The sequence below is a fragment of the Lemur catta genome, chromosome 11 (genome assembly GCF_020740605.2).
Source record: "Lemur catta isolate mLemCat1 chromosome 11, mLemCat1.pri, whole genome shotgun sequence".
Classification (NCBI taxonomy): Eukaryota; Metazoa; Chordata; class Mammalia; order Primates; family Lemuridae; genus Lemur; species Lemur catta.
In genome coordinates this window covers 52,891,983-52,919,118 of record NC_059138.1, presented here as the reverse complement: position 1 = coordinate 52,919,118, position 27,136 = coordinate 52,891,983, and the positions used below count along the sequence as shown (strand labels likewise).

The window sequence follows — 27,136 nt, the reverse complement described above, 5'->3', positions numbered from 1 at the left end:
TATCACATTAGTTAGCAAAATATAGTATTTACTATGTAAACTTACGTTAATTTTTTTTTTTAACCAGGGACGGTTTAAGAGTGTGGGTGAAGGCAAACCCCTGGTTCACCTATATAACCTTGTAAGTATCATTGGATTTAATAAAACTTGGTTTTTCTACTGGCTATTTATTGCCTGAGATCCTTTTACTATAAAAAATGAGGTAAAAGTATGCAATTCCTGAAATGATAAAATTATAGGAATGGAAAACAAGCACATTAGTGGTTGCCAGGAGTCAGGGTTGAGTGTGTGGGTGAGGGTGTTACTATTGTCAACCTAACGACAGAAAGAGAGGCTCCCCCAAAAAAACAGTGCATTTGGGAGTGGCAGAGGGTTTGCAACCTGGGATACAGAAGCCGTGAAGGATCATAGGTGTATCTAGAGAGGTTGGGGCAATGGGAAACCTTTTAAAGACAAGGAGGAGAGGTTCATGTAAGCTATTTTGAAACAAAAATCACAGGTCCAGGGGCCTGTTGCAGGAGCTGGTGCTAACTCATTGGTGGAGACAGCCCTCACGAAGCAAGTGTTCTTGTGAGAGCAACTTAGCGGGAATGCTACATCTGTGAGGAATTTCTTGTGTTAAGTCCTGTTACAGACATGTGTGCAGGATGTTCAGGCTGTGTAGGAATTTCTTGTGGGTTTTTGAAAGGTCCTTGTGGGCGTTCTTATCTTAGACATACGAGTGTGAGATCCCCTCCTTCATGACCTCCTAGCTCCACTTTGGGTCTGACATAAGTGACTCCATCTTGGCATTGGTGACTTCCACACTATAAAGGGGTAGGGTAGCACCAGGGAGGTCTTTTTTGATGTTTTCTTGATAGGATAGTTCTGAATCTTGATTGTGGTGGTGGTTACATACATCTACACAAAGATTTGTGTTACAGTTTTATGACATAGAACAATAGAATACACACTGTACCAGTGTCAAATTACTGGTTTTGGTATTGTACTATAAATGTATAAGATGTAACCACTGGGGCAAAGTGAAGGTTTCACAGGACCTCTCTATCCCTTTGCAACTTCCTGGAAATCTATAATTATTTCAAAATAAAAATTTTAAATGCCCCATAAACTATCTGTGGACGGCAATGAGAAAAGTTAATTTTAAAAGCTTAAAACAAATAAAGAGGTAAAGCTAATAATGAAAATGTTTGTTTACTTTATAATACTTATTATGAGATAATATATAATGTTACATATCTGTATCTATATCTGTTTATCTCAGTATAATATATCGTATGATATAATCACTGGAAGCAAATAACACATGGCTTTAAATTATTCTGCAGCCCGGCATTTTTTGTTGTACTGATTATACTCACTTGCTGTGGGAAACTTCTCCGCCATGTGCCTGTGAATTACATTTTCCTGGGATTGTTTGTAAGTAAACCTTGTTAGCACCTGTTCTAGTTCACCTATGAAGTATATTTTTGTCACGTTATTAAGTTCATTCCTTTAATTGTGGAAACTCTTCCTGTGGGATAATGTAAATAGAGATTATTTGTGAAACATTTTCTTAGTGGAATTCTAGTTGTAATACAGTAGAAAACTTACAAGATAGTATCACACCCTTTTAGTAGGTTAGAGAACCCACCTCCAGTCTGGGCTGCATTTCAGGAACAGTTAATCTGACAGTTGCTGGATTTCTGCCAGGTACAACAAACACATCTTGTTATAGAGAGTGGGTTCCAATGCAGTTCACAAACTAGTATGTAAGAAATGCAAATTTCTTCATTTTTGCAAAATGCATTTTATTTCTATTTCAAGTCCCACTGGGACAGAAACTGTCTTGAGTTCAGGTTTCCCTTATTTTCCTAACTTGCATCTCAGTTCAGGAGGGTTTTCCCTGCGCCAGAGAGTTGGGGGCTGGGGGCCTTTGGTCCTTGGCGCTCCTCATGTATCCGTGGTCTGGTCCTGGTTCTGGGTTCCTGGTTCCCCAATGCCTTGTTGTGGTGACTTCCACCCTCGCGGCCTTACCACTTCTGCCCATTTCCTGTCATCCAGTGCCATTCTGTGCCACAGACGACCGTGCGGCTCCCTTTCTTGTTAGCCAATTCCTTTCTGTGCTGCCCATGGGGACTCCTGATCTTGCCAGCTCTCAGCAGAAGCTCCCAGATATTCTAAATCTGCATAGAATCTGAATTTCTATCATTTTACCCCCATTCCCCAGGGCTCAGCCCCCCAGATGGAGGTCTCAGGGCTCCTCCTCAGGGACTCAGTGGCATCTAAGAGTCATTCCCCCAACCCCGATTCTCTTTCTCTCACTTAGAGTCAGGCCACACCTCTCACCACCGGAGGCCACGGTCTCTCTGAAGCTCACTGGTAGTAGCTCCTAGGGTGTTCTGCTCCTCCTGGGAAAACCCAGAACCGTCCCAATAGGATTTGGGATGGTGTCAGCTAATGATTCTTTTTGGGAGGGTTTATGTTTCTTCCCAAGCAGTGTTGAGCATCTTTCTATGTGAAGATTTACTTGTCAACTGATGTTTTCCTCCTCTGGTTCCAGATCAGATGTGAGATAGCTTATACAAATGTCCACAATATAAGAAGATAAATTAATGGAGAAATCTGATGGAAGGAAAAGTAGGGCAGGTGAATAAAGATAGTGGTTAGATTAATGCACAAAATGCACGAAGTCCCATACACTTGAGTCCTATACACTTGAGGATCCTAGATTTAAATCCTGGTGGCCACAGCAAGCACACATGCCAAGTGGTGAGATTTTCTGCATCCACACCAGGCAGGTCCGTGGTGATTTACCTGCTGGGAGGAATAGCTTCCTCCCAAGGCTGGAGAAGACTGGCTGTCTGCTGCCCACCTTTGAGCAGGACATTGAGGAGCCTTTCTCAGCCGGCATGGACACCCTGCATATTGCCGGGGCCAGCATGGCCACTGTCCCAGTTCCTGCACTGATGGGGTGCAGACCCCACTCAGGAGGGGCGCGGGCTTGAGCCAGACAGAGCAACACCAGGAGTCCCAAAGCAGAGGTCATAGTAGGGGCCGCAGACGGGGTGCCACATTCCCAGAAGTGCTTGAATTTCTTAATTTAAAATTTTAAATGGCTTTAATGTTTATTGCAAGAAGAGATAAAAGTTATGAGTCTCCAAGGGAGCTTCCATCTCTGAGGTTTCGTTCTTTATCTCAAAGCAAGTAAAAGCTTAAAAGGAGATAAATTATAGAGGGGCATAGAATTAGTTATATTTTTCTAGACTTAATGTCGTGCCCAAGGGTTTGGAAACAAATGGAAAAAGGAGTTGAGGGACAAAAAGAAAACACTCACATTCACTAAAGACAGGTTTTGTCCCATAGAATTTTGGCCCCTGGGCCCACCACAGTTCTGAGCTCTCGAAGTCATCAGACAGGTTTGACTTCTACGCCTCTTCCTCCTCACTGTCCAACTCTTCTGAAAACCAAAGCTGGTTTCCAGCTTGAAATCACTCCTCCCTCCTCTCCCTCCCAGTCTCTTAATTACACACGCACACTCACACACACATCACTCATACCACAGTCACGCATGCCGCGCGCACACACACACCACACATACACACCAAGGTAAAAAGTTCATTTGTAGATCGTATTGTCATTAATCAATGGGACCCTCCACACAGTAATATTTTATCAGGATATGCTGTCTCTACTGAGGCTTTGTCCACCGTTTGGGTCCTGACATTTCCTGTAGTGCCTGGGTGACAACCTTCAGCCCCAAAGTGCCAGGAGATGGGTCTGGAGGGCTCTTACCATCCCAAGACTTGGGAGGAGGGAGGAGGGATCACCAGGGCTAGAGCACTCTCCTCAGCCCTGGAGACTGGGATGGCGGCACGATGTGGGAGAGAGATGGGGGCCAGGCGACGGGGGCCAGGCGACGGGACCCAGACAGGCACTGGGGTTGTGCCCTGGCCTACAGTCAGGCCCCGTCAGCACCCTGCCCCACTCCCCAGCCCGCAGGCTGCTCCGTCAGCTCAGGGGAATCCAAATGCCTGGCAGGCCCGCTGGTCCACAGGAAGAGCCAAGAAAGAATCCTCCAGTCTCAGAAAATAGAAATATTTCTAACCAAAGTGCCAGCACAGTTGCGGGGCTTTGAGCACCTGTAGCCCAAGGATGGCCCAGAGGCTGGGAAGGGACTGGAGTCCAAGAGAATCTGGGATCGCCTCTCTGGGTTGTCCAAGCCTAGTGGGAGAATTGCCGGATCCTCTACTTTGTTAAACTCACTTAAATAGGCTGTCTTTGTCTCCATTATAGGGGAAAAGTGTGTTTATTCCATGTGCAAATGACATTTTAATGACGTGCTTGCATCCAACCCTTCCTCTTGAGGTTAATTTTCTTCCTCTTCTGCTAGCTCATTGCTTCATGTTTCTCCAGCTCCAGCAGCACATGAAAGGAGTGTGTGTGTGTGTGTGTGTGTGTGTGTGTGTGTGTGTGTGTGTGTGTGGTTTGTGTGTGTGACTCTGTGGTATGTTTGACTGTGTTGTGTGTGTGTGTGGTTTGTGTGGTGTGTGTGTGGTATGTGTGTTCCCCTGCTCATGTCCCACAGTCGCCCTGTAGCTGTGAGCACCAGGCTTGGACACATCCCCACCTGCCCCCTAGGCCTGCTCACACGCACACACCCCAAACCACCTCCTCCAAATTCTGGGCCTCGGCCTCACGCCTCAGGAAGCAGGCTTCTGATTTATTGTGAATTTTGTTTTTAGACGGCTCTTCAAGGCCTGATGCTAGGAGCCGTAGCAAGGTAAGTCTTTGATACACATTTCCTTTCATTTGTGTGCTCTTTTCTTTGAATGTATGTGAACAGTAATCACAATCTCTGATTTTAGTTTCTATAAAGTCCATGAAGTATTGTGGGCAACAGCAGCAACCACTCTGGTGACACTGGCTCTCACTTTATTTGCTCTACAAACAAAAGTACGTATTATTGAAACAGATTTCTGTCACGAGGGAGCATGCTAGATATGTCCCTTTGTCCCTTCCTACCCACTTTCCACACTCCTCCCAGGTTCTCTCTGCCCTGTGGGCCTCACCCCCACCTTAGGCTTTGCGTGGTCTTTGGCCAATGGGAAGTCCCAGCTGGAGCCTGGGGGTGCAGAAGAGGTGTTTATTCCCATGGCTTCTCGCAAGCAAGTTCCTCTTGGGCTAGGCATGTCCCTTGCCAAAATTCACTGTGTCTCAAGGCGGCCAACTCAACACAGCCTTCTGGGCCGTTCCCTTACAAACCACCGCACTTCAAATTGTCCTGTTTGATTGTGCCATCTTTTCCCTGCTGGGACCCTGACTCACACAGAGATTTGAAAAATTAAAAAGTTGTACAGTTCACCAGGGTTCAAAAGTGCCACAATTTCCCAAAGAACACCACATCACTCAGGATTGTTCCTGTTTAACTGGGAGATGAGCCAGAGTCTCTCCAACCAAATCTCCTTGAGATTTGATATCAAGGTGTATTTTCTGCGGCCCTTCCTTTTAGTTCTGGTCACTTTCCTTTAGTAAATCATGGGGCCACCTTAGTCAATTTAATAACTTACACAGAAGGGCGTGTATGTTCCAAGTTGGTTGGCACAGGTCATAAGGAAGGTCTTACACACGTGCAGAATTTTAGCCTTTTCCTGATGGAAAAACGAAGACGTATCAGAAAGATGGAAAGGTCTACTAGATATGTAGCCAAATTGGATCAAAAGTTAGAGATTCAACTTTAATTCATTATCAGATCAGTATTTGCTATCTCAAAGCTGGTCACTTGTGGAAAGCAGCCTATTTGTAACTAGATAGCCCTTCCTGCAATGAGTGAGGTGGGCTGCTGCTAAATGCAGAGATTCGTTAAGTCACTTTAAATCTTCTAAAATGCCAGAATACTTCTAATACTTCTAAAATGCCGGACTGTTACCTGGACCCCCTGAGTGCCTGCGTGCCCTGTGGGCCTCTGAAGCCAAAAGTCCACCACTGGTGTGACTCAGAATCTGTCCTCTCTCCGGCCTGGGCAGAGCTGACGAGGCTTCCCACCTAGATTAACCTCACCGCAGTCGTCCTTCCTTAACTTCATGTCTCCTTTCTGCCTGCACGGAGCAAGCCGTAGGGTTCGGCTGTCACGAGGCAGATTTACTGCTTTCTGGACCTCTATTGTCCAAGAGAAATCTAACGTGAGCCACAAATACAAGTCATGGATATGATTTTAAATTTCCCAGTAACTACATTAGAAAAGTAAAAAGAAAGAGGTGAAATTAATTTTTTTTTTTTTTTTTGAGACAGAGTCTCATTTTGTTGCCCGGGCTAGAGTGCGTGCCGTGGCATCAGCCTAGCTCACAGCAACCTCAAACTCCTGGGCTCAAGCGATCCTCCTGCCTCAGCCTCCCGAGTAGCTGGGACTACAGGCATGCGCCACCATGCCCGGCTAATTTTTTTCTATATATATAATTTTAGCTGTCCAGATAATTTCTTTCTATTTTTAGCAGAAACGGGGGTCTTGCTCTTGCTCAGGCTGGTCTCGAACTCCTGAACTCGAGCGATCCACCCGCCTCGGCCTCCCAGAGTGCTAGGATTACAGGTGTGAGCCACCGCGCCCGGCCTGAAATTAATTTTTATAATATATTTTATTTAATCCAATACATACAAAGTGTTACCATTCCAACATGTAATTCATATAACCGAAATCGTAATGAAATATTTTACATTTTTGTGAACTAAAAATCGAAATCCAGTTGTGTGTTTTATACTTACTGCACGTCTCAGTTTGGACGAGCCACATTTCAAGTGCTCAGTAGCCACATGTGGCCAGCGGCTACTGTACTGAGAGCATAGCTCTAGACAAAGCTTATTGTGCATCAGAATTACCCGGAGGGCTGTTAAAACACAGATTTCTGAGCCCTACCCTTGTTGCATCAGTAGGTCTGGGGAAGGGCCAGGTAATTGGAATTTCTCAAGTGGTACTGATGTTGCTGATTGGAGAACCACACTTATACAACTATACTTTAGAACATTCCCTTGATGTGTTAAAGACAGGGGACAAGAGGAGTAAATAACGGGATTAGGAAAACGCTCTTGCAAGACAATATCTTTTGCTGCATAATCCAATTTTTTTTTTTTTTTAAGGCCAGAAGATGAATATCTTCTTTCTGGTCTCGAACTCCTGACCTTGAGCGATCCACCCGCCTCGGCCTCCCAGAGTGCTGGGATTACAGGCGTGAGCCACCACGCCCGGCCAAATATCTTCTTTCTGAAAAGAAAACCCAACAAAAACCCCTACTCACCTCAGGCTGATTTGGGTCACTAATTTATAAAAGAAAACACAAAAAATCACATTAATAAATTTCAAAATTACAGAAGAATCATTAATAGTTATTTTTGAAAGCTTAGTATATATTTTTTATTGTGATATATGCATATAAATGTAAAAAAGATACCCAGTTAACATCTTGGTATATTTCATTCTATTAATGTTTTCTGCACACATGCTTTAAAAAAAATATGAGTAATTATGATCATACTATGCATAAAAATGTACATACTACTTATTCAATGTACCTTTTTATTAGGGAAAATTTCATATAAATACAAAAATAGTGTAAAGAACCCCCATGTACCCATTACCCAGTTTCAAAAATTATCAACTAGTGGCTACTGTCATTTCATCCATACTGCTACCTTTTTCTCCCTCCTGAAGCAAATCCCAGTCAATTTAACATTTTTTATGGAGCATGTTTTAGTGGTTGGGGCTAAAGGATTTCCACAGTTCTCTGAATGGGCCAGGGTGAATTATTAGCAGTGGGCCAGTGTCTGTGGGGTATAAGATGCATCTCTAAACATCCTGAAACTCCTCATAGATGATAATTGAGTTGTTTGTACACTGTTTATGTTTCCTCAGTGGGATTTTACCTTGCTAAACGGAATGCTGTTCGTTTTGACCATCGTCCTTATAGTCTTTGGAATTTTCTTAATCTTCCTACAAGCATATGTAAGTGGGATCTCATTTGGAAACCTCAGAGAATTGTTAAAAACACAGGTGAAGGGCCGGTTGGATTAGTCTGGGTCCTCTGAGAAGCAGACATGGGGTTGGAGTTAAGCAAGTAAGGGTTTTACCAGGAGAAATGTCTGTGAGAGACAAAGCGGGGAGCCCAGGGAGGCTGGAGGAGGGGTCAGACCAGGACTGCACATTTAGCCCCAGGGAAGGAGGAGGAGGAGGAAGCTTGGGTGGGGGCGCTGTAGGTGTGACGTGGTCTTAGGGAGCCCCAGCAAGGCCTCCAGGAAGCCCCTGAGCCAAGGTAGTCCACCCTTAGGGTGGTGCTGTGTCTTCCAGGAAGGGCCCTGCGCCTTGCAGCCGACCCTGTGAAGCAGGAAACATGGCCTAGGAGCAAAATGCAATGGGCTGCACAGCCCAGCAGCTGGGCCCGTGGGCAGTGGCACTCCCCCCACTGTAGCCGAGGGTCTGTGAGGCCCGTTCCAGTGGCCACCCCATGGGCAGAGGAGCTGGGGTGTGAATCCTGAGCTCCTCCCCTAGACAGTTGTCCTTGCCCAAGAGGGTGGTGGGGGAACCCACCCATGAGGCAGGGCAGACTCCTGCTGCTGTGTGTGGTGCTGCGTGTTTGAAGTATTATTATATATAGCAGGAGCGGGAGACATAGGCTTGTTTGGCCTTTTCTGATAGCAGCCTAGAGGAGGCTCCTTAATTTCTAATTCCAGCTTTTTATTTTTCGTTTTAATATACTCACTGATACTAGATACCAGACATAAGCCTCTGTGTTTTTCTCAAGGCACCACGTTTAATTCTCACAACATTCCTGAAGAGTATGTATGTCATCTATTTTATAGATAAGCAAACAGGCTAGGGGAAATTAAATAATTCATCCGAGTCCTGTAGGGAGTGAGTGGCCCTGGTGGCATCGAGGCTCTAGGTCTGTGTGACTCCAGTGGCCACACTCTTCCTGCCACATTGCACTGTGCTGTGCATGGACTGATTCTGGAGGGCTGTGGAGAGTGACAGGCACGATCTGGCCCTGGGGTGGAGGTCCTGTTGGGGGCTGGGTCCACTGAGGGCTGGCCTGGGGCCTGTGACCCTCTGGCTAAAACCCCAAGACCAACTTGGTCCAAATGCTGAACCATTGGGTTTCTTTGGCAACCAATGGACTTGTTACATGATCTGCGGACATACATACAACCAACAGTTCCGACTGGATTGGTTCAGCTTTGTGAATGACCCCATAGGCTTATAGTCAGGGAGGTTGTATCTACATTTTAGAGATAAAGGCATCACAAAGATGTACCTTAAAAAAAACACAGCTCTCCATTTATTATTATTAATGGTAGCAGAGATATCAATAATAATAATAATACAAATATTTATTATGTGGGTTCCGGAGGTCTTTATAGTATCATTTAGGTGCAGTTAAGAAACTGTGTTTCCCCTCTTTCACATCCTCGCTTCCAAGATGACAAAGAAAAGAAGGAACAACGGTCGTGCCAAAAAGGGCCGTGGCCACGTGCAGCCTATTCGCTGCAGGCACTGCCCCCGATGTGTGCCTGCAGACAAAGCCGTAAACAAGCTCGTCCTTCGGAACATAGTGGAGGCCGCAGCTGTCAGGGACATTTCTGGAGCAAGTGTCTTGGATGCCTGTGTGCTTCCCAAGCTGTCTGTGAAGCTATGGCACTGTGTGAGCTGTGCCATTCACAGCGAGGTAGTCAGGAATCGTTCTGGGGAAGCCCGCAAGGACCGAACACCCCCAGCCCGATTTAGACCCGCGGGTGCTGCCCCAAGACCTCCACCAAAGCCCATGTAAGGAGTAGAGTCCTTGAGGACTGAAGAAAAACTATCCTTTGGGAAAAATTAAAATGGAAATTATACTTAAAAAAAAAAAGGAAACTGTGTTTCCTATTGGATAGATGGAACTGTGTTCCCATTCTAAGTTTTCTTTCACAAATATCTAAACCTTACACATGTCTGCCTGGAGGACTCTGGCAGAGCCGTGTTCTAAGTCTACGTGCTCATTTGACTTTGGCAATTTTGAATCCTCTGGACTCCAGGTATCAGGTGTTTTCTTACCATTAGCTCAGTCTGGAAATGCTGTGTCTCCCAGATGTCTCACTGGTTTCTGGTCTCCCTTCCTCACCAAGAACCTCTCCCTGGTGAGAGCTGCGAGTGCTCTGCCCTCCCTCTCAGAACCAGCTCTCTCGTCCTCGAGAGTCAATGCCGTTTTTTCCTCAGGTGTTGCACACCCCCTCCTTATCCTCTTCCCAGACAGAGCCAGACCCTTTGGAATTTAGACTAGTGCCATAGTCTCATCAGGGCTGTTTTGGATGCAAGGAACAGACACCACTCAGACTAGGTTGAGGCAAAGACCCGGAGAATCTCATGGAACTCCCAGGTGGGAGGAAGAGCTGGAATTCCCAGGAATGGAAACCCTGCCTCCCTCTCTGGGGCTGAGCTGACTGGCCACCTGTTCTTACAGCTACAACAGCGCCAACACTGGCTAATGAGACACAGCCTCTGCTGCTTGGATCCCTCTATCCTGAGAATTGATTTCTGACTGGCCTGGTGCATCTATTTAAGCCTAGTCACATACCAGAAGTTCCTGATCAGTCAACAAACTCACTGTTTTTCAAGTGGATTTCTTCTACCTCTCGCCAGTCAGCTCCAGCTTGGGTCTGTGAAGGTCTCTATGTCCTCAAGGCTACCTGTTCCAAGAGCTCAGGGGAGGGAAGGTTCTCTAGAATGGCTATGTGGACAGGGAAAAAATTGAAATATGTCTAATACATTTTACTTGCCCAACAACCACATATGAGACATCTACCACTTGATGAATATTGTTTGACACTGGCAAGGTTAGTTTTCATTTGCTTGTGTATTGGAATTGAGTGCATGCCCTTGACTATGTTCAAGAAAAGATCAATTCCCCCAAAGATCTGACTTTCTTAATATTGGTCCTTATCTGCCAGCAGTGACCTAAATGAACCCTTTCATCACTCCAGATCTCCTTAATATACTACTGTGCTTCTTATTCTTGCAGTGGCTGCATCTATTGTATGCTGGACTCGGGACTGTGATCTTCTCAGTTGTAAGTGCATTTCTCCCTCTCTTTGATAAAGAATATGGTACGTGCATTGACGAGCCCTTGTGATAGGCCTGGAGTTATGTGGGGTCAGTAACGCAGTGGAAACGCTCCGGCAACATTTAAGTACAATCCTCTTAAAGGATCATATTTAAAACCAGCACCCTCAGGAGAGCTGGATGGTTTTCCCAATCCACAAAAACATCACTTTGCTTGAAAGGGCCAATATTTAAGAAGAGAATGAAGAATTATTTATAAGCTTTGAAACTTACTGCAGCAGGGCTACGGTTTCACCCACCGCCCCCCTTCCTCCCCACGAACCAGTTTCTGTTCTGGCACAATAGGAACTTCTCACGGGGAACTGGTGGAGGCGGCTGCTAGTCATCCAGGAATCTGTTTCCTTACATTAGGTCCCACCTCTTGCTGTCCTATCTTTAAAATTATTTTAAGGCATGTTTTATTTAAAAGTAAAGTTCAAACAACATAGAAGATTATAAAATGAAAATAAAAATCTCCTTATCCCCTTCCCCAGAAGTAATGACTGTTAACAGTTTCTTGGAATCTTTTCAGAATTTCTTTACACATATGCACCGTTGCTTCTTACACAAATGTAGTTATACTACGGATAATGTTCTACTTTTGCTTTTTCACTTGAAAATAATGGCCTCCACAGATTAGCAGACCTGGGTTTAACTAATTCTTTTAGAGGGCTGCATGGAATCCCATTTTATGCTTTTATTATGAAACATCTTCCAGGGTTTTATTTTTTTTAACTATTTATTTTGAAAATTTCCAAACATATCCAGAAGTATAGACAGTAGTGTAAGGAACCCCATATATTATCCCCAAGCTTAAAAACTATCCACATTTTGCTTCCTTTTTATTGTCGTTGGAATTGTTATATTTTTTAAATGTTAGGAAAATTCATACCAGGAGGTTAAAGCTAAGTATGCACATTTCATTTTTCTCATTTCTTCTCCTGTTATAAAAGCAACTGATTTGTGATCATTTACCTTTATTACTATGCTCTCAGACTTTGTGTCCTGAAGCTCGCTGTTGTAGCTCTTGTGGCCTCTGTTTCCGGGTGTAGTTTGTTTCCATACAAAGTATGTTCGGTGGTGTTTCTGCTCCCCGTTTGCAGGCAGAACAAAAACTCCTATAGACTCAGGCAGGTCTACCTAATACAAAGAAACAGCTGAGGAGGAAACTGGATTTGGGGGCGTGGGTTTGTGCGTGTGCCTGGATGCCTAACCAGCAGAGCTGCGGGAGTGTGAGGCACGCGCCACGCTCCCAAACGCTCCCAGGCGGCCGAGTCCCGGCTGGGCCTTCCCTGGGGGCTGGTTGTGTCTTGGGTGGTATCTGAGCCCGGTTCCTTCTGGGTCCCAGCTCTTCTCCCTCCCACTTTCCTGTCTGCCCTAAAACACATCATCTCTCCTGAGAAGCGACACTCCTAACCATCCCATTCATGCCTGTGAAATGACTGAGAGTCATTGTTCCCTTTTATAGGAAGAAATAAGTTAAAGTCAGAGATTTTTGGAGAGGAGGAAGAGGGAAAAGCACTTCTCCATAGGCATTAGGGCTCCAAGGTGACAGATGGAGGCTAAGAACAAAGCTGGATGCTCAGCCACTGGGGGCCCTTTTTTTAAGGGTGACCAACTGTCCCTGTGTCCCTGGGACTAAGGGGTTTCTCGGGACACCTAGAAGTTCCAGACAAATCACAATGGTTTGTCACTCTAGCTTTTTTTTCTTCCAAAGCTGCTGGAATGAGACATAGGGAGAAGAGGCCGGGCGCGGTGGCTCACGCCTGCAATCCTAGCACTCTGGGAGGCTGAGGCGGGTGGATCGCTCGAGGTCAGGAGTTCGAGACCAGCCTGAGCAAGAGCGATACCCCGTCTCTACTAAAAATAGAAAGAAATTAGCTGGACAACTAAAAATATATAGAAAAAATTAGCCGGGCATGGTGGCGCATGCCTGTAGTCCCAGCTACTGGGGAGGCTGAGGCAGTAGGATTGCTTGAGCCCAGGAGTTTGAGGTTGCTGTGAGCTAGGCTGACGCCACGGCACTAGCCCCCAGCAACAGTGAGACTTTGTCTCAAAAAAAAAGAAAAAAACAGAGGGAGAAGGGGGTTGAAGGGACTCAGCTGTTCAGGTGAGGCACCCACTTTGGCATCCCCAGGCTCAAGTCTGGTTCCTTTCTTTGCCACTCGAGGCTCAGTTAAACCTCGCCTACCTCAACCAGGTTGTTTCCACATTACGTGAGATAACGTGCAATGAACCCGGTGCAGGCGGCCTGGGATGTGCCCACTAAGTCTTGTCCCGTTCCTTCCTTCCCTTCCTCTTCATTCATACAAGCCCAAGCAGGAACCAGGAGCCAGGGAGAGCAAATACCTGAATTCCTTGGTAGGTTTCACTGAAGTAGACACTGTTCTACCATGGATTATTTTAAAGCATCTCTCTCTAACGCAGTGTTGATCTGTCTGGTGGCCTCTGCCTCATAGCACTGGACTCTCTGTCTCGAATCAGGACATAAGAGACTGAGCTTGTTGATTGCTTTTCCTTCCTCAGATGCCTCCTGCTGTCTGGGTCTGTCACTGTGCAACAAGCACCAGGATGAGAGAGGGTTCTATGGCTTTTTTATCTTGTTGTCGAGGAGCTCATAATTTTACCTACTGCAGCTGAGCTAAAACATTTATTTGGGGTGTTACCCATAAACAGATCCTCTCTCCTCCTCATCCTATTTTAGGTAGAATGACATCATCACAAAGCCATCCTCAAATGGCAAGGTTTGCTATCACCCACAGCTCCGAGAATTCAGAATTATTACTCTGTGGGAACCATCTTTATTCTCATTCTTTGTTCAGCAAGAACATGGGGGGGGGGAATCACAAACATAGGGCATTTTGTAGCTTTGTCCGCCTGGTCCACATTATTGACTAAAGGTACAAAGGTTTTTGGATTTGGAAAGCAAAAGAAGTCTCCCCAATTTGTTCCAACAGGCTTCAGGAGGACGAGGCACTTGCTTTATAGAGTATATCCTTGGGGACATGGTGAATGCTTGAGGCTGTTTGAAGAACACGGTCAGCCGCAAACTGACTTTCTGCAATATTTTTCTTGATGCTAAAATAATTTTTTCCAGATCATTTAGGACCCTTATTTTATGGAAATGTACAATTTAAATAGCTAATTTTTCTTCCTCTTCTTCAAGTACCTGGTGATGGATGTGCAGCTCATGATGGGAGGGCACCATCGTTACTCCCTGGACCCTGAAGAGTATGTTTTTGCTGCCCTAAACATCTACTTGGACATCATCAACCTCTTCCTCTTTATTTTACAACTGATTGCACATGGGCGGTAATCACATAGCCAAGGCCAGCTCGTGCTGAGGAGGGAGGGACACCTGTGAAGTGTTGCCAGGCTCAGCCCTGCAGAGGTTACCATTCAGAAGCCCTTTTAGTTAAAAATAATTTAAGAATACTGTTTTTTTTTGGGTCAAATGAAACCAAGTATGCAGTAGATGGTAGCTGTAGCTGTTATATTTTTAATTCTATCACCACACAGCAAAACTTTCTGGAGGACATTTTTGATTTTTTATAGATTCAAAAGATGAGTATCATAATTACATCTTTACAAACATTTGTGAGATGTCCATCACTTTGTTGAAGTTTTCCAGACACCATTTAAACCTGTAAATAACATCTTTCCACATGAATAAAATTGATTACAGAAACCTATATTTAATTCTTTCTCTTCTCGTGATATGGACTTTCTGTGGGAATATTTTTGGTATCTGATTTTTTACAAGAGTAAAATAAACCAAAGAATTTTGCCTTTCTCCTGGATTCTAGGGTTAGACTGGAGAAAATAATAGTATCTACCCAGCAGGGTTTAGAGAGGATTAACCAAGTAGCTGTATGTGAAAAGCTCAGGACAGAGCGTTAGCTGCTGCTGTCACAGTCCCATGTGTACTTGTGGGCTTAACTCAGAAAACACCTCCTCCGACTGTCTGGGACAACTGGAGTCCTTTGACGCCCCATAATATTCTTAATTTAATTTTTATTTTCAATTGTGATAAAATATACATAGCATAAAATTTACCATCTTAGCCATTTTTCAGTGTACAGTTCAGTCGTGTTAAGCGTAACCAGTCTCCAGAACTTTTTTCATCTTGCAAAACTGAAGCTCTATACCCATTAAACAACAAAAAGTCCCATAATATTTTGAATCGACTTATTTATTTACACATATCTTATATAACCAGTTTGATTACATTCCTGAAGGCCACAGGCTGTACAGATCTTTATATCCCTTCTGGAGTCTCACACCTTGCTGGTGTGATGCTTGGTAAGAAAAATTTTTACTCAATTGTAAAAGCTCACACTTTCAAATCCATCCAAATGAAACTGTGTTGACATCCCTGCCTCCCCCATTTCTGATTCCAAGTCCTGGGCCAGCCAGTTGTTGGTGCTTGTCCCAGCAGGAAGAGTATGTCAGGGCTGCAGTATGAACAAAGGCAGTAAGTGGGCCTACTCCTGGTGTGTTTCGGAGGGTCTGGGGACGGAGCTGGAGAGAAAGATTATGTAGAGGGATGGTTGTGCCAGATGATGGGGCACCTCAAATATAAGGCTCACTTATCTTGTGAGCATAAGATTTTGATTGCAGTATCATTGTGAGGGCACTGCTTTAGGAGAATTAGTTCGGTGGTGGGTGGATTAGGGTGGAGAAGAGAGAGATTGGAGACAGAGGGGCTGTATAAGGGCTAATGCAATAACCTGGGCTTAAGGCATAAAGGCTAGGACAAGGATGATAAACAGGGTAGAATGAACCAATCATACATGATCAAGATAATGGACAGAGGGATTATGGGAGCTGAGGCCTAATTCAATGGGTTTGCAGAGCAGGGGAAAATTAGGGAAGTCCCAGGTTTTACTGTGGACAATTGTCACTTATTAAATCAAGACCATCTTAAGAAAGAAGGAAATGGCTTGGGGAGTTGTGAGGCAAGGTGATAAATGTAGGTTTAGATATTTTCAATATGTGGAAATAGGAAATGTTAAATTGGCAGAGTTTTGGGAGCTGAAGCTCAGGGCTAGAGATACAGAATTGGGGGCTATCACCATTTGGTGAGAACCGAGGCTGTGAGAAAAGAGGAGATTGCCAGGAATGAGAGAAAAGAAAAGAGATCCAAAGACCACATTCTGGGAACACCCACAATTAGGAGATAGAAGGAAGAAAAAAGGTATTGGTCACCAAAATATAAGACTTAGTGAGAGCATGACATTATGGAGGCTAGCAGACGTTCAGGAAGGTGTTGGTGAAGCCTAGCTATAATTCACTTAGGGCTATGGTGTCCTAGGTCCTTGAGAATACATGAGATGCTTTCATTTAACCTTTCCCAAAAGGTCGGGCACAATAAAATTAAGCACAAGGCCACTGTATTTGACAACAACCCGATTGCTGACTCTGGCAGAGAGGAGCCCAGACTTCATCGAGGCAGCATGAGAGGCCAGACTCCAAGGTCTGCCAGGTTCACCCACAGGAAGGAGACAAACTGCAGGGCAGGCAAAGGTTGTGGTTTTGCTTTTTGTTTTCTCAATTTCCAGGATAGGAGAAAATTTGGGCATGTTTAAAGACAGAAGGAAATGAAGGTGTTAGAAACTGGGAAAAATCAGTTGAGTAGGGACAGGAGAGGATGGCCTTGGACAGGCCAAAGGCCTTTTTCTTCCAAAACTGGAGGGAAGGACTGGCTCTGTCACCTGTGGCAGCCTCTTTTGAGATTAAGAAGACCTTGAACAGAGGAAACAGGGAGGAAAAAGGGGTTCTGCAGTGCCCGTGCTGGGGGGATTAGGGTTTAGAGAACACCAGAGGAGGTTTGATCCAGCTGCCCTGGGCTGTGCATAAGGGAGTCAGTCAGAGAGGATTGTGATAACACCTTCCTCTGTTATCAAAAGTTTTGGAGGAAATAAGGCAGTGATTTAATTGTATTTACAGATCTCAAGTTAAGATATTTGAATGTACAAGCACTACACACAGTCCCAGGTATCTGACTTTTTGATTTACCTGTTGTTTCTGATTTGCCCTATCTCCACGACTTTCTGGTTATGGTTAACTCTCAGATAGGGATGTTAACAGTTTCATATTGTGTTTATAATCTCTTATTACTACTAGCAAAGTCCTGGAATATGGGCTTAACTTCTAAAATGTGAGCATGTAGAGAAAAGGGGACTTTAAATCCGCTCAGCAAAAAATCTGGGAGGACCAGCCCCTGGCACTGGATATCTTGACAAACATTACTATGTATACACCTGCCAAAGGTTTTGGTACTGAAGTCACAATGACGTAATTCCATACAAGACAGCAAATTCAATTGGGAAGCTTGAAGTTTTGCATATTCTCTGTGGCATTGAGGAAATCCTGCACATACAGCACTAGGGACATATAACAGTCCAATTGCTTTCTTAAGTTTTTGCTGTCCCAACACATTAGGCCTTTCTGTTGTGTCAGCAACATTCCCAGCCACGTGCAGCCTACTGTATGAGCCTCTTGTATGTGCCATTACATAGAGGTGGTGACTTAATTAAAAGAAGTTCTAATGCTTCTATGACAATCTTTTGACTTTTGCTGGTAGTAAGGGCAGGGTCAGTCTATCAAATAAGTAGATTGACTTGTTCTCAATATTAGAAATTCATCATTTGACAAGAGAGTCTATAATTTGAAAATCTTTTAAGAGTGATCCAATATCCAATGATGTGTGGCACATTCGTAAATCAACTCAAGATGTCCATAAAAGGGTAATGGAAGATTACTGGCCAAGAGAAGAGAGAGGAGAATCCATAGAAGGCTTCAGGTTATACTTTCTGTAATGCTCACAAATGTAAGGCCTGTCTATCATTTACTGTTAACTTTTGTTCTCTGTATTATCCCAAGTGAGTATTCTCTCACCTAGCTCTAGGCATAGTTTGATGAGCATATCTATCTATACACAAACGGACATTGGTGAAACTACTCATGTTAAAGGCTAGAGCACAGTTAGCCATATTCTTTTAAAAATCAGTATGCCACTTGGCACTCACAAGCTCAAATAATATCAATGGTCAAAATGTGTCATATATTGGACATTACTATCAAGAAGGAATGTTAGTAGTTTCAGTATCTTTGCTTAATCAGTTTTTGAAACAAATGAATCAGCTGTTAAAGATATCTTCAATAGCTCTCAAGTTGTAGCAATACTGACAGTTCGTAATGCACTAAGATAGCATGTGATTTATCAGATTGTTGCTCTAAAGCATGAGTCAGCAAACTATAGTCCATCCAAAGCTCTCAAAGAACAAATTTCTTATTGCTAATACCATTTATTTTGACTCAGTAGCCACCGCCACAATGCTTTTTAGCTGGGGCTTCAGAAACTGCTAAACCCTTGTCATGAAAACACCCCTTGCTATGCCTGCCTGCAGGAGTAGCAATCTAGGCGCCACTGGGACAGCCTGTTTGAATCCTGCCTCTTGTCCTAAGGCTTTAAACATCAGCTCAACCCGTTTGTTCACAGGTAGGACAGTGGAAACTCTCAGTCTCACCCCATACCCATCACTTGGGTGAGAGCATTTGTTACCAGATCCCAGGAAGTCTTAACATTGTGGAACCTGGCCTATGGTTCCTTTTCCAGAAAATCATACCTTTGTCAGTATCCTATCCTCATTGCCGAAACTGTTGGGTCTAGGATTTCATTTTACCCTACTTACGGTAAGTTAGCCTGTCATGGTCTCATGAGTGCTGACAGACGATACGAGACTCCTGGGTCAGAGGCAAAAAGACTATCACTCATGGCACAGCATGCAGAGTGAACATCAGCATATTTGTGTCAGTTCCCCTTGTCTCCAGTTCCACAAGGGCAATGCAATGGGCCTGGATGGATACCAAGCACATAGTGGGTTCGTGTTGCAGCTTGGTTGAATATTGAGTGTGAGGAATCCACTACTTTTTCGTTTTTTTGAGATAGTCTTGCTTTGTCGCCTGGGCTAGTGTAGTGGTGTCATCATAGCTCACTGCAACCTCGGCTAATTTTTCTATTTTTCTAGTAGAGATGGGGTCTCAAAATTGCTTAGGCTGGTCTTAAACTCCTCACCTCAAGAGACCCTCCCACCTTGGCCTCCCAGAGTGCTAGGATTACAGGTATGAGCCACCACGCCTGGCTGAAATCCACCACTTTTATAGCAAGCAGTTAGGCCTGTTTCTTGTCCTCAAGGTTACTATTTATTAAATATGTAAATCCTGAGCAATGGCTCAGACAAAATTGTCAGCATGGATTTGCATTTTTGGCACACCCACTAAGATGTGTAGGCACTCAAGAGGCCTAAGAAGATCGACTGTCTCTTCCAACAATTATCCTTTTTGTGCTTTGGCTTCATTTGCTCTTTTATATATTTATCTCTCAATCTGTCTATAAACTGAGGCCTCATGCAGGCTAGGCCCTTGTGCAATAAATACTTAATAAGACAGCTGGCTAAGAGATGACAAATAGCCTGATCAAGAATATCACCAAGTTATAGTTTCAAAGACTGATGAAGAATAATTCCTTCAAAAGTTTGGCCACCACTCACGTTTGTCAGCTACCTGTCAGTTCTAAGTGAAACTGAGATATAAAACTTTTCTGATCCATATTTCTTTTCTTTTCTTTTTAAGAGATGGGGGTGTCTTACTCTGTCACCTAGGGTGGAGTACAGTAGCCCAATCATAGCTCACTGCAACCTCGAACTCCTGGGCTCAAATGATCCTCCTGCCTCAGTCTCCTAAGTAGCTAGGACCACAGGCACATACTACCATGCCTGGCTATATATATATATATTTTTTTTATTATTATTTTTTTTTTTTAATTTTTTTGTAGAGACTATGTTGCCCAGGCTGGTCTCAAACTCCTGGGCTCAAGCAATCCTTGCAAAGTGCTGGGATTACAGGCATGAGCCGCTGCACCCAGCCCCGTCCATCTTTCTTTAAGGACTACTACCAGTTCCTAAATAAGGACTGTCACATAATACAGTCTAGAAAGAGATACTTCTATCTTTCTAGAAAGAAATCTACTACTCTGATGAGGTTACAACAACTGACAAGGCAATAATAGAAGGTGGCTAAGGAGAAGACCCAGTAATTATGCCTGTGGCTCAATGCTGAGATGGAACCATGACTCAGCCCCAGAGTACAACACATGAAAATTTTTTTCCTATGGAGTTATTTCAGCCTAAAACACCCCCAAAATTTGTATTTTCATTTAATATTTAGATTGTAAGGTTTTAATATCCAGCCTAGCTGTTTTTAAATTATGACCAAACTTCAGTAAGTCTCAGATTTTAATTCATAACAGGTAAGTGACAAACATTTGAGGACTAAAGAGAACAAAAATGAGATCAAAGATTGCAATAAACAACATTTAAGGAATAATTCAGCATATGAACATTGGTGGTTAAGCTTCAGATCCACACAATGAAAGGCATAAATAAAACAACATGACTCCAATTACCACTGGCAGACCCCAGCTGGTCTTGGAACTTGTGTTTGTGTACTAAAGGTCAGATGCCAAGGTTTGTTTTGGTAATTCAGAAGAGACAGAATAATAAAGTGATAGAGAAGTAGACACTTTTATTCATATGGCATAAATTTTTTTTCCTTTCCTAAGCAATTTCACAAAACATATCTTAAAGTTCTATTCTTTTCTGTGTGTTTCTATTAGAGATTTCAAGGAAAAGTTGTAATATTTTTCTCCTGAAGGATACAGTCATTAAAGTAAAATGAACACTGAAGTCATGTTTTAACACATTGTCATGCAGTGTTTTGGGGTTTATCATTGGGGTATAAAATGCTAAGTGGGCTACTGTAAAAATATTAGGCACTAATGAATTACATGAAAGAACCAAATTGATCCTATCACATTGGAAGGGATTTAATTTGAAGAAACTCAGCTTCCTGACTTGGTTAAAACAAAGTCTACAATGTAATGAGACAAAATGGAAGTAGTTTAAGTAATAAATGTTTAATCAAAGAATTTTACATATTATTAACAGCATTCATTTGGCCAAACATCTACACGTTTGTAGAATCCTACTGTATATAAAGTGGGAATGTATCAAGTATAGACTATGAAAGTGCAAATAACAAGTCAAGGTTAGATTAACTTTGTTTTTTTACATTATAAAATTAACTTGTTTACAAAATAGGCTTTGCCAAACTTTATTACTGAATTGTAAAGTCAATGACTGTGTTGTTTTTAAAATATGTACCAAGGAAATACAAATTGGATAATGATCATTTTTCATGCTCAGGAGAGAACAGCACAGAAACAAAGGATACTGCACAAGGTGCAAGGAAACCAGAACCCACCACGTACGCTATATTCACACAGAGCACTCTTTCTCACCTTACTGCAGCTGTGCAAGAAGCCTCTCAATGTGATGCAAAGACTCTTTCTATTGAAAAATTACAACTCGGTCTAAAAACTTATTGGTGTTGATATTTTTAATCCAAAATAAATTTGTAAAAAAATCCTTTAATGGACTATTTCAGTTTAATATACAGTAATACACTGTAGTTAATGTTAATATTTTCCCCCATTAACTTTAATAGGGATTGATATCAATGTTTCTGATAACTGGAGAAATAAAAACTAATGTGGACCTTTGATATCCATGGCATAGGAGCAATTTCCCACACAGTTTATTCTAGGGCAATCCGGGGAATATTATATACTCTAATATAATGTCCTAGCCATATGAATTTGAAGTACGAGAATATTTCAAAAGCAAGGTTTGGGGAAAAAAAAGTAATCAAAAATCATAGTCACAACCCATGTGGATATCAATACTATAATAATATAACCTTTTATCCAGCCCAGGACTTGCCTGTACAAACTCAGCATTGAAATTTTGGTATCTGTAGATTTCTGGTAACAATCTGGCAAAACATTAAATGGAGTGTTGCACTTATCTATTTTGCTTATGTTATGCTAATTTTGATAATATGTAAGTAAAACAGCCATTCCAACAGTTTACTCTAGTTTTAATTACACACTGTACCATTGTATCTTAATTACAACTAAGACCAGTATTTTCTTCACAGTAGGACACTGATAACTAGGAAATTGATTTTTTTCAACACTAAACAGTAATCACACAGCAAATGAATATTGTGCAATAGAACAAACACATGTCAGCATTTGCTATTTAGGCAAACAAACTGATCGAACATTTAGTTGTATTTACTGTAAAGGCAAGGCCATGGGTGGTTTTATGGAGGTCTTTGCAATTCATAGCATAGTTACTTCAGAAGAGACATTGAAATTTGAGTTACTCACTTATTTAATTGGCAACTATCCATTTAGGTTAGGCAAAGGCACAGTAACATGTTGCGCAGGATGTTTTATTGAACATTTTAATAATTGTGGGATTTACTATAACTCATGAAAACTCCACTTTTTTTCTATTTTATAAAACACTTACCATTGAAAGTAATTGCACCCATTAGTAATTAGAATGCACTGTAAAATTGTGAAAACAAAGAACTATGATTGCACTTCCAATAAAGTGTCTCTTAAAATACAGCACCGCTGTTGCTAATCAACTGTATTTTAATATTAAAATAAACTGTTTTTAACAGCAGCATTAGGTTTAGTTAACTTAAGCTACAGGCTACATTTATTTAAATGCAGTCTCCATGGCAACAAAACCCCATTAAATTCTGGAATATTACTGCTACTGAGTGGCACCTTTTACTCCCTGGAGAACGCTGACACTGCCCTGGAGCATTCTAGGATACTGCACACCTACACGCCTTGTTAGTCAGCGCACAAGTCAGAGTTTGGCACAATTGGACTGTAAATAGACATGAAAAGAAATCTTTGATTCATGTGAAAATTAAAACTAATTACACTGTGGTAGATGCAGCACTAAAGAGAAGCCTTGGATACCTCAATTCACACTGCTCAGACAAAAAGGAAGGAAGGAAGTTATGGAAGAGCACAAAGAGATTGAGGACACACATGTTACTAGATCTGTCCAAAATGAAATTCTAAAATGAAGAGAACTTTTTTTTTTTTTTTGAAAAGGAAAGCCACCCAAAGATTAGGGAGTAAGCTTTTAATTTAAATGTTCAATTTAAGTATTGTCGACCCTAGGCTAAATACAGGACTGCGTTTTTCTTAGAATGTGGAATATAACCTATTTATTTCATTTGTGTTTCTCTCTCTCTCTCCTGCTCTTCTTTTTGTCAGCAAAAAGGGGAAAAGCTATCAAATTAAATACAAACGAAATTCCCTGTAAGGTTAAAATTGAAAATGAAGCTACCATTCATGGGAACTCCTTTGTATTCAATTCTAATGTCAGTGGTTTATAATTGAGTTGGAATTAAGTGAATCAAAGTCTCTATCAAGCATACTCCAACCTAGCACGCCATCTGTACCTGGGTTCACACTAAATGTACTTGTTCAAGCCAGTCACTTGAGGTTTGAGGTGTCTGACTTGAAACGTCTGAACTGTCCCCTTTGTTGGCTGCCTCATTACCACTGTCACCAGCTTGAGACACTGCTTCTCCAGCCAGAATATTCTCTTCCAAAGGATTTTCTTCTATCTGGGTTCCTCTACCTTCACTGACACTAGCATCTTCAAACACTGAATCCTCTTCTGGTGGCACCAGTTCCACATCCCTCATACCTTCTGACCCATCTTTGACACAGGGGAGCTGGGAATCTGCACTGATTTCTGTAGTTGCTGGAGGAATCAGGGCAATACTCTGAGGGTTCATGTCATGAAACCAAGCCATGATATTTCCCAGAAGATTGTCACTGATGTTGGGGTCCTGGCCAGCTGAGTCAGGGTCACTGGATGAGGGACAGAAATCACTTCTTGCCTCACTGAGAGGGTGTGAACTCAGGGTGTCAGTTGAAAATGGGTCACTTTCTGTTCCTAGTCTCATGAGGCTGTCACCAAGTTCCAAAAGCTCAGAGCTACTCAATGCAGCCCGAGGGCTATCAGTATTCCTGGGGACAGAGTCCAGCCTGGAAGGTAAAGAAGTGCCTATAGCTCCTAGGGATGCTTCATTACTAAGGAAGTCTCTAGTTTCTTCATCGATGGCCAGCCCAGACTCTTGCAGTGATAACTGTATTGCAAGAAGTATATTGGGATCATCTTCATCCAAGGAACTCAGAGCCTGGGGCAATAGAAAGTAAAACCACTTTAAACTTTTACTAAAGGAAAACTGATTTAACTTAATCAGGTTTATCATTCTTCCTTTACCAAACAGATAATTAATATTACTTCTATTTATATAGAATTATTTTATCTACTCAAATATTATTCTAATTTTCTCCTTGCCCATGCTAAAGTAAAAAAACCATATCCTAAGATAAATTGAAATACAGGAATCTACTTCTGTAGCACATCTTTAAAACAAAGATTTTAGAATGGAAGGAAGAAAAAAAAAGCAATAAAAGTAAAAACAGAAAAGCACACTAAACAGAGAAAGGGCAATGAGGCTGCTCAGAAAGGCTACCTGCAGAGAGTCCTGGTTTTCAGAGCGACTGGCAGGGGTGTAGTCACGCAGGGAAGAGCTGTGCAGCACACTCATAGATGCAGAGCTGACCACTGACGTGCCAGGCCTGCGGCTGCTGCCACCTTCTGGAATATCTGTATCAAAGCGATTGGTACCAGAGACAATTTAATGACATGTAAGGCATATTCCTTTTTTCCATACTTCTTGTTCTTTAAACCAGGAATTTTTCTCTCAGTGCTGATGAAAACCTGCGTTCACAAGCTCACTTAATCTTTCTGGGATTTCTCACCCATGTCTGTTTCACCATGAGCAATAATATGTATCTAAATACCATCACTTCAAATCCATGACTTTTTTATATTTTTGCTTGCACTTTACATGGTTCTCTTCATAAATGCAGTGTGCTACTATCCATCCCTCTCTTTTTTTCTTAAACAATAACAAATAAAGGTGTTTTTATTTTCAGATTTCTTAAAATTTAAGAATTTGGGAATTACTATCCTGAAGAACAAATCTTTAGTTCCATTGATTCTGGCATTATAGTTTGAAGATTTTTCAATAATAATTCAATACTTAAAAGTTGAATGATTAAAATAATTTACCTCTAATACCAGAAATTCTCTTTCTTTTTAAATAGTGTCTACAGCAGAACTAAGGCTAGGAGAAAAATATTCCACAAACGCAATGACAGTATCTATACTACAATTTATTGAGTGCTTACTAGGTGTTTAAGTGTTTTACATGTATTATCTAATTTAACACATTAGTGCGGCAGTCAATGTGTTAATGCTCACAATGAGCCTATGAAGTGGCACTACTATTATTGTGCTTCTCTAAAACGAGGAAACTGAAGCTTAGAGAGGTTAAGGCTTATATGCAGCAGAGGTGGGGTCATGAACTCAGGTTTGTCTGACTCCATCACCCATGTTCTTAACAGCCCTGGTTTTCTGTATTCTGTGGCAACAGAAGCATCTCTGTATTTACTGTATATCTAAGTGACAAACTCTTTCACAAACATTTACATCAGCCAGTTTGAAGAATAAACTCAGGAGAACTAAGTGATTAAACTATACTCCACCCGAGAGCTTACCTAAAGTGCTTTCACTCGGCTCGTCGGGCTCTGGAGGATTACTGAGCAGACTGTGCACGTCTCCTCGACGGCGCTGTTGTCTGTGCCTCCTCCGATACTGAAATTCAGCATATTCCTGCATAAACCAAAGGTTATAAAATACAGGGGAGCATGCAATTTTCTAAATGCAAATAAAACAAACTACACATTTTTTTCCCAGGGGGAAAAAATTTGTGATTTTATACACATATTATAAAATCACTTGGCTTTAGAAAAAGAAACTTCAGGTTTTGCCATGCCAAGGAAACGGAAAGGTACAATTTTGTAAAAAGAAAATTTACAAAGTCATTACAACTGCCTAGATAAATTGGGAATACTTGCAAGCCTCAATTCTAGATTGAATAACTGAGCCTTATTTCATATGCCTGATGATTAAGGGTCTTGTCATCTAAAATTATAATTAATACCACAATCACTTTACTAACATAAGTTGGGCTCTCCCAGGAAGTCTGGTTTTCAAAAAGTGACTGTGATATATATAACGGGGGGCGGGGGGGGGGGGGTACAACAAAAAAGAACACACACTGTTAAATATTTGCCAGACTGTTGGATTTTCTATTCTTTGGGGCTACTATACACCATACTCACAAGACAAATGACTAGATTAAAAGAAAAATGCTAGGTTAACTTTAAAAAATATGATATTTGGCTTTCTTCTTATATTAGCCAATATGTGGTGCTATCCATAACACAGGCAGGAGAAGTGTTTTCTATTTGGTATATGGGAAGAACACAGACTTAGAGAGATGTCCTGAGTGTATTTTCTATTTGTCACAATAGTTTTAAAGCGAGTTTGCTATAATCAGAGGCTACAACCTGTGACTACCTGCTATTACCTGGGTATAAATGTACCCAGATTTTAGTGACAGGAGAAAAGAGAACAGAAGAAAGGCCAGGGTACATGACACTAACATAAAAAGGGTAATTCTGAGAATCATCAAAGAATCTTTCAGTGATAAACACTAAGATATTCAGGTTTATGATTATCCCAGTTACCCTAGAATATTCAATATGCTTATGCTATAAAAATGTTAGGAATAAGTATATATAAGTTTTATGACAAATAAAACTTTCACGTAATACCACTCTGGTTAAATTTATTTAAACTCCTTCTTTATCAGTCTAAGTAGCTGGACTCTTAATAAGAGGTACCAGGTTAGAAATCAATGAATGAAAGATACTCCAAGTGCCCTGAGGGATTACACAAATTCTTTAAATTGCTGAGCCAGAGAATCATTTCCTCTTTTCCTGGAAACCCATGAGCTCAAGCTGGATGACTTATCACGTGTCATAATGGCTCAATGGTTGACTGAGGACCACCACATTTCTTACAGAAAGATGGTATAAAAATTTTTATCTCAATTCAGGGTTTATATTTCAGGAGAATTTGCCTACTTTGTGAACTTGATAATGGTACAAAG

The 27,136-nt window shown here is 42.1% G+C and overlaps 2 protein-coding genes and 3 long non-coding RNA genes across 8 annotated transcripts in view; 3 read left to right on the top strand and 2 right to left on the bottom strand.

Moving 5' to 3' along the window:
* The first annotated feature begins 1,392 nt into the window (after positions 1 to 1,392).
* On the top strand, positions 1,393 to 4,935 carry LOC123647313. The gene is made up of 3 exons (XR_006738196.1): positions 1,393 to 1,419; positions 4,725 to 4,762; positions 4,848 to 4,935. It is a non-coding gene; the product is annotated as an uncharacterized LOC123647313 (long non-coding RNA).
* Positions 4,936 to 5,521: 586 nt separating this feature from the next.
* On the bottom strand, positions 5,522 to 12,090 carry LOC123647312. The gene is made up of 3 exons (XR_006738195.1): positions 12,074 to 12,090; positions 7,269 to 7,287; positions 5,522 to 5,630 (listed from the first exon to the last, which is right to left on the bottom strand). It is a non-coding gene; the product is annotated as an uncharacterized LOC123647312 (long non-coding RNA).
* LOC123647311 lies at positions 7,950 to 14,286 on the top strand. The gene is made up of 4 exons (XR_006738194.1): positions 7,950 to 7,972; positions 11,019 to 11,066; positions 13,412 to 13,459; positions 14,265 to 14,286. It is a non-coding gene; the product is annotated as an uncharacterized LOC123647311 (long non-coding RNA).
* On the top strand, positions 9,426 to 9,850 carry LOC123647310 (40S ribosomal protein S26-like). The gene has a single exon (XM_045564678.1). It carries the CDS (start codon positions 9,444 to 9,446, stop codon positions 9,789 to 9,791), a length of 348 nt encoding a protein of 115 aa, XP_045420634.1. The 5' UTR covers positions 9,426 to 9,443; the 3' UTR covers positions 9,792 to 9,850.
* Positions 14,287 to 21,058: 6,772 nt separating the features above from the next.
* ANKIB1 (ankyrin repeat and IBR domain containing 1) overlaps positions 21,059 to 27,136 on the bottom strand; it is a 140,518-nt gene continuing 134,440 nt past the window's right edge. For 3 of the 4 annotated variants that reach the window (XM_045564669.1, XM_045564670.1, XM_045564672.1), the window contains 3 exons: positions 25,677 to 25,791; positions 24,587 to 24,720; positions 21,059 to 24,244 (listed from right to left, as the gene is read on the bottom strand). In XM_045564669.1, the coding sequence (XP_045420625.1) occupies positions 23,504 to 24,244; positions 24,587 to 24,720; positions 25,677 to 25,791 (990 nt within the window). In that variant the 3' untranslated portion in view covers positions 21,059 to 23,503. The remainder of the gene's footprint in view (positions 24,245 to 24,586; positions 24,721 to 25,676; positions 25,792 to 27,136) is intronic. The other variant, XM_045564671.1, reaches the window with a different exon arrangement.

Bases quoted from the DNA above. Each gene is read 5' to 3' on its own strand.
- LOC123647310 (XM_045564678.1), top strand. From the start codon at position 9,444: ATGACAAAGAAAAGAAGGAACAACGGTCGTGCCAAAAAGGGCCGTGGC.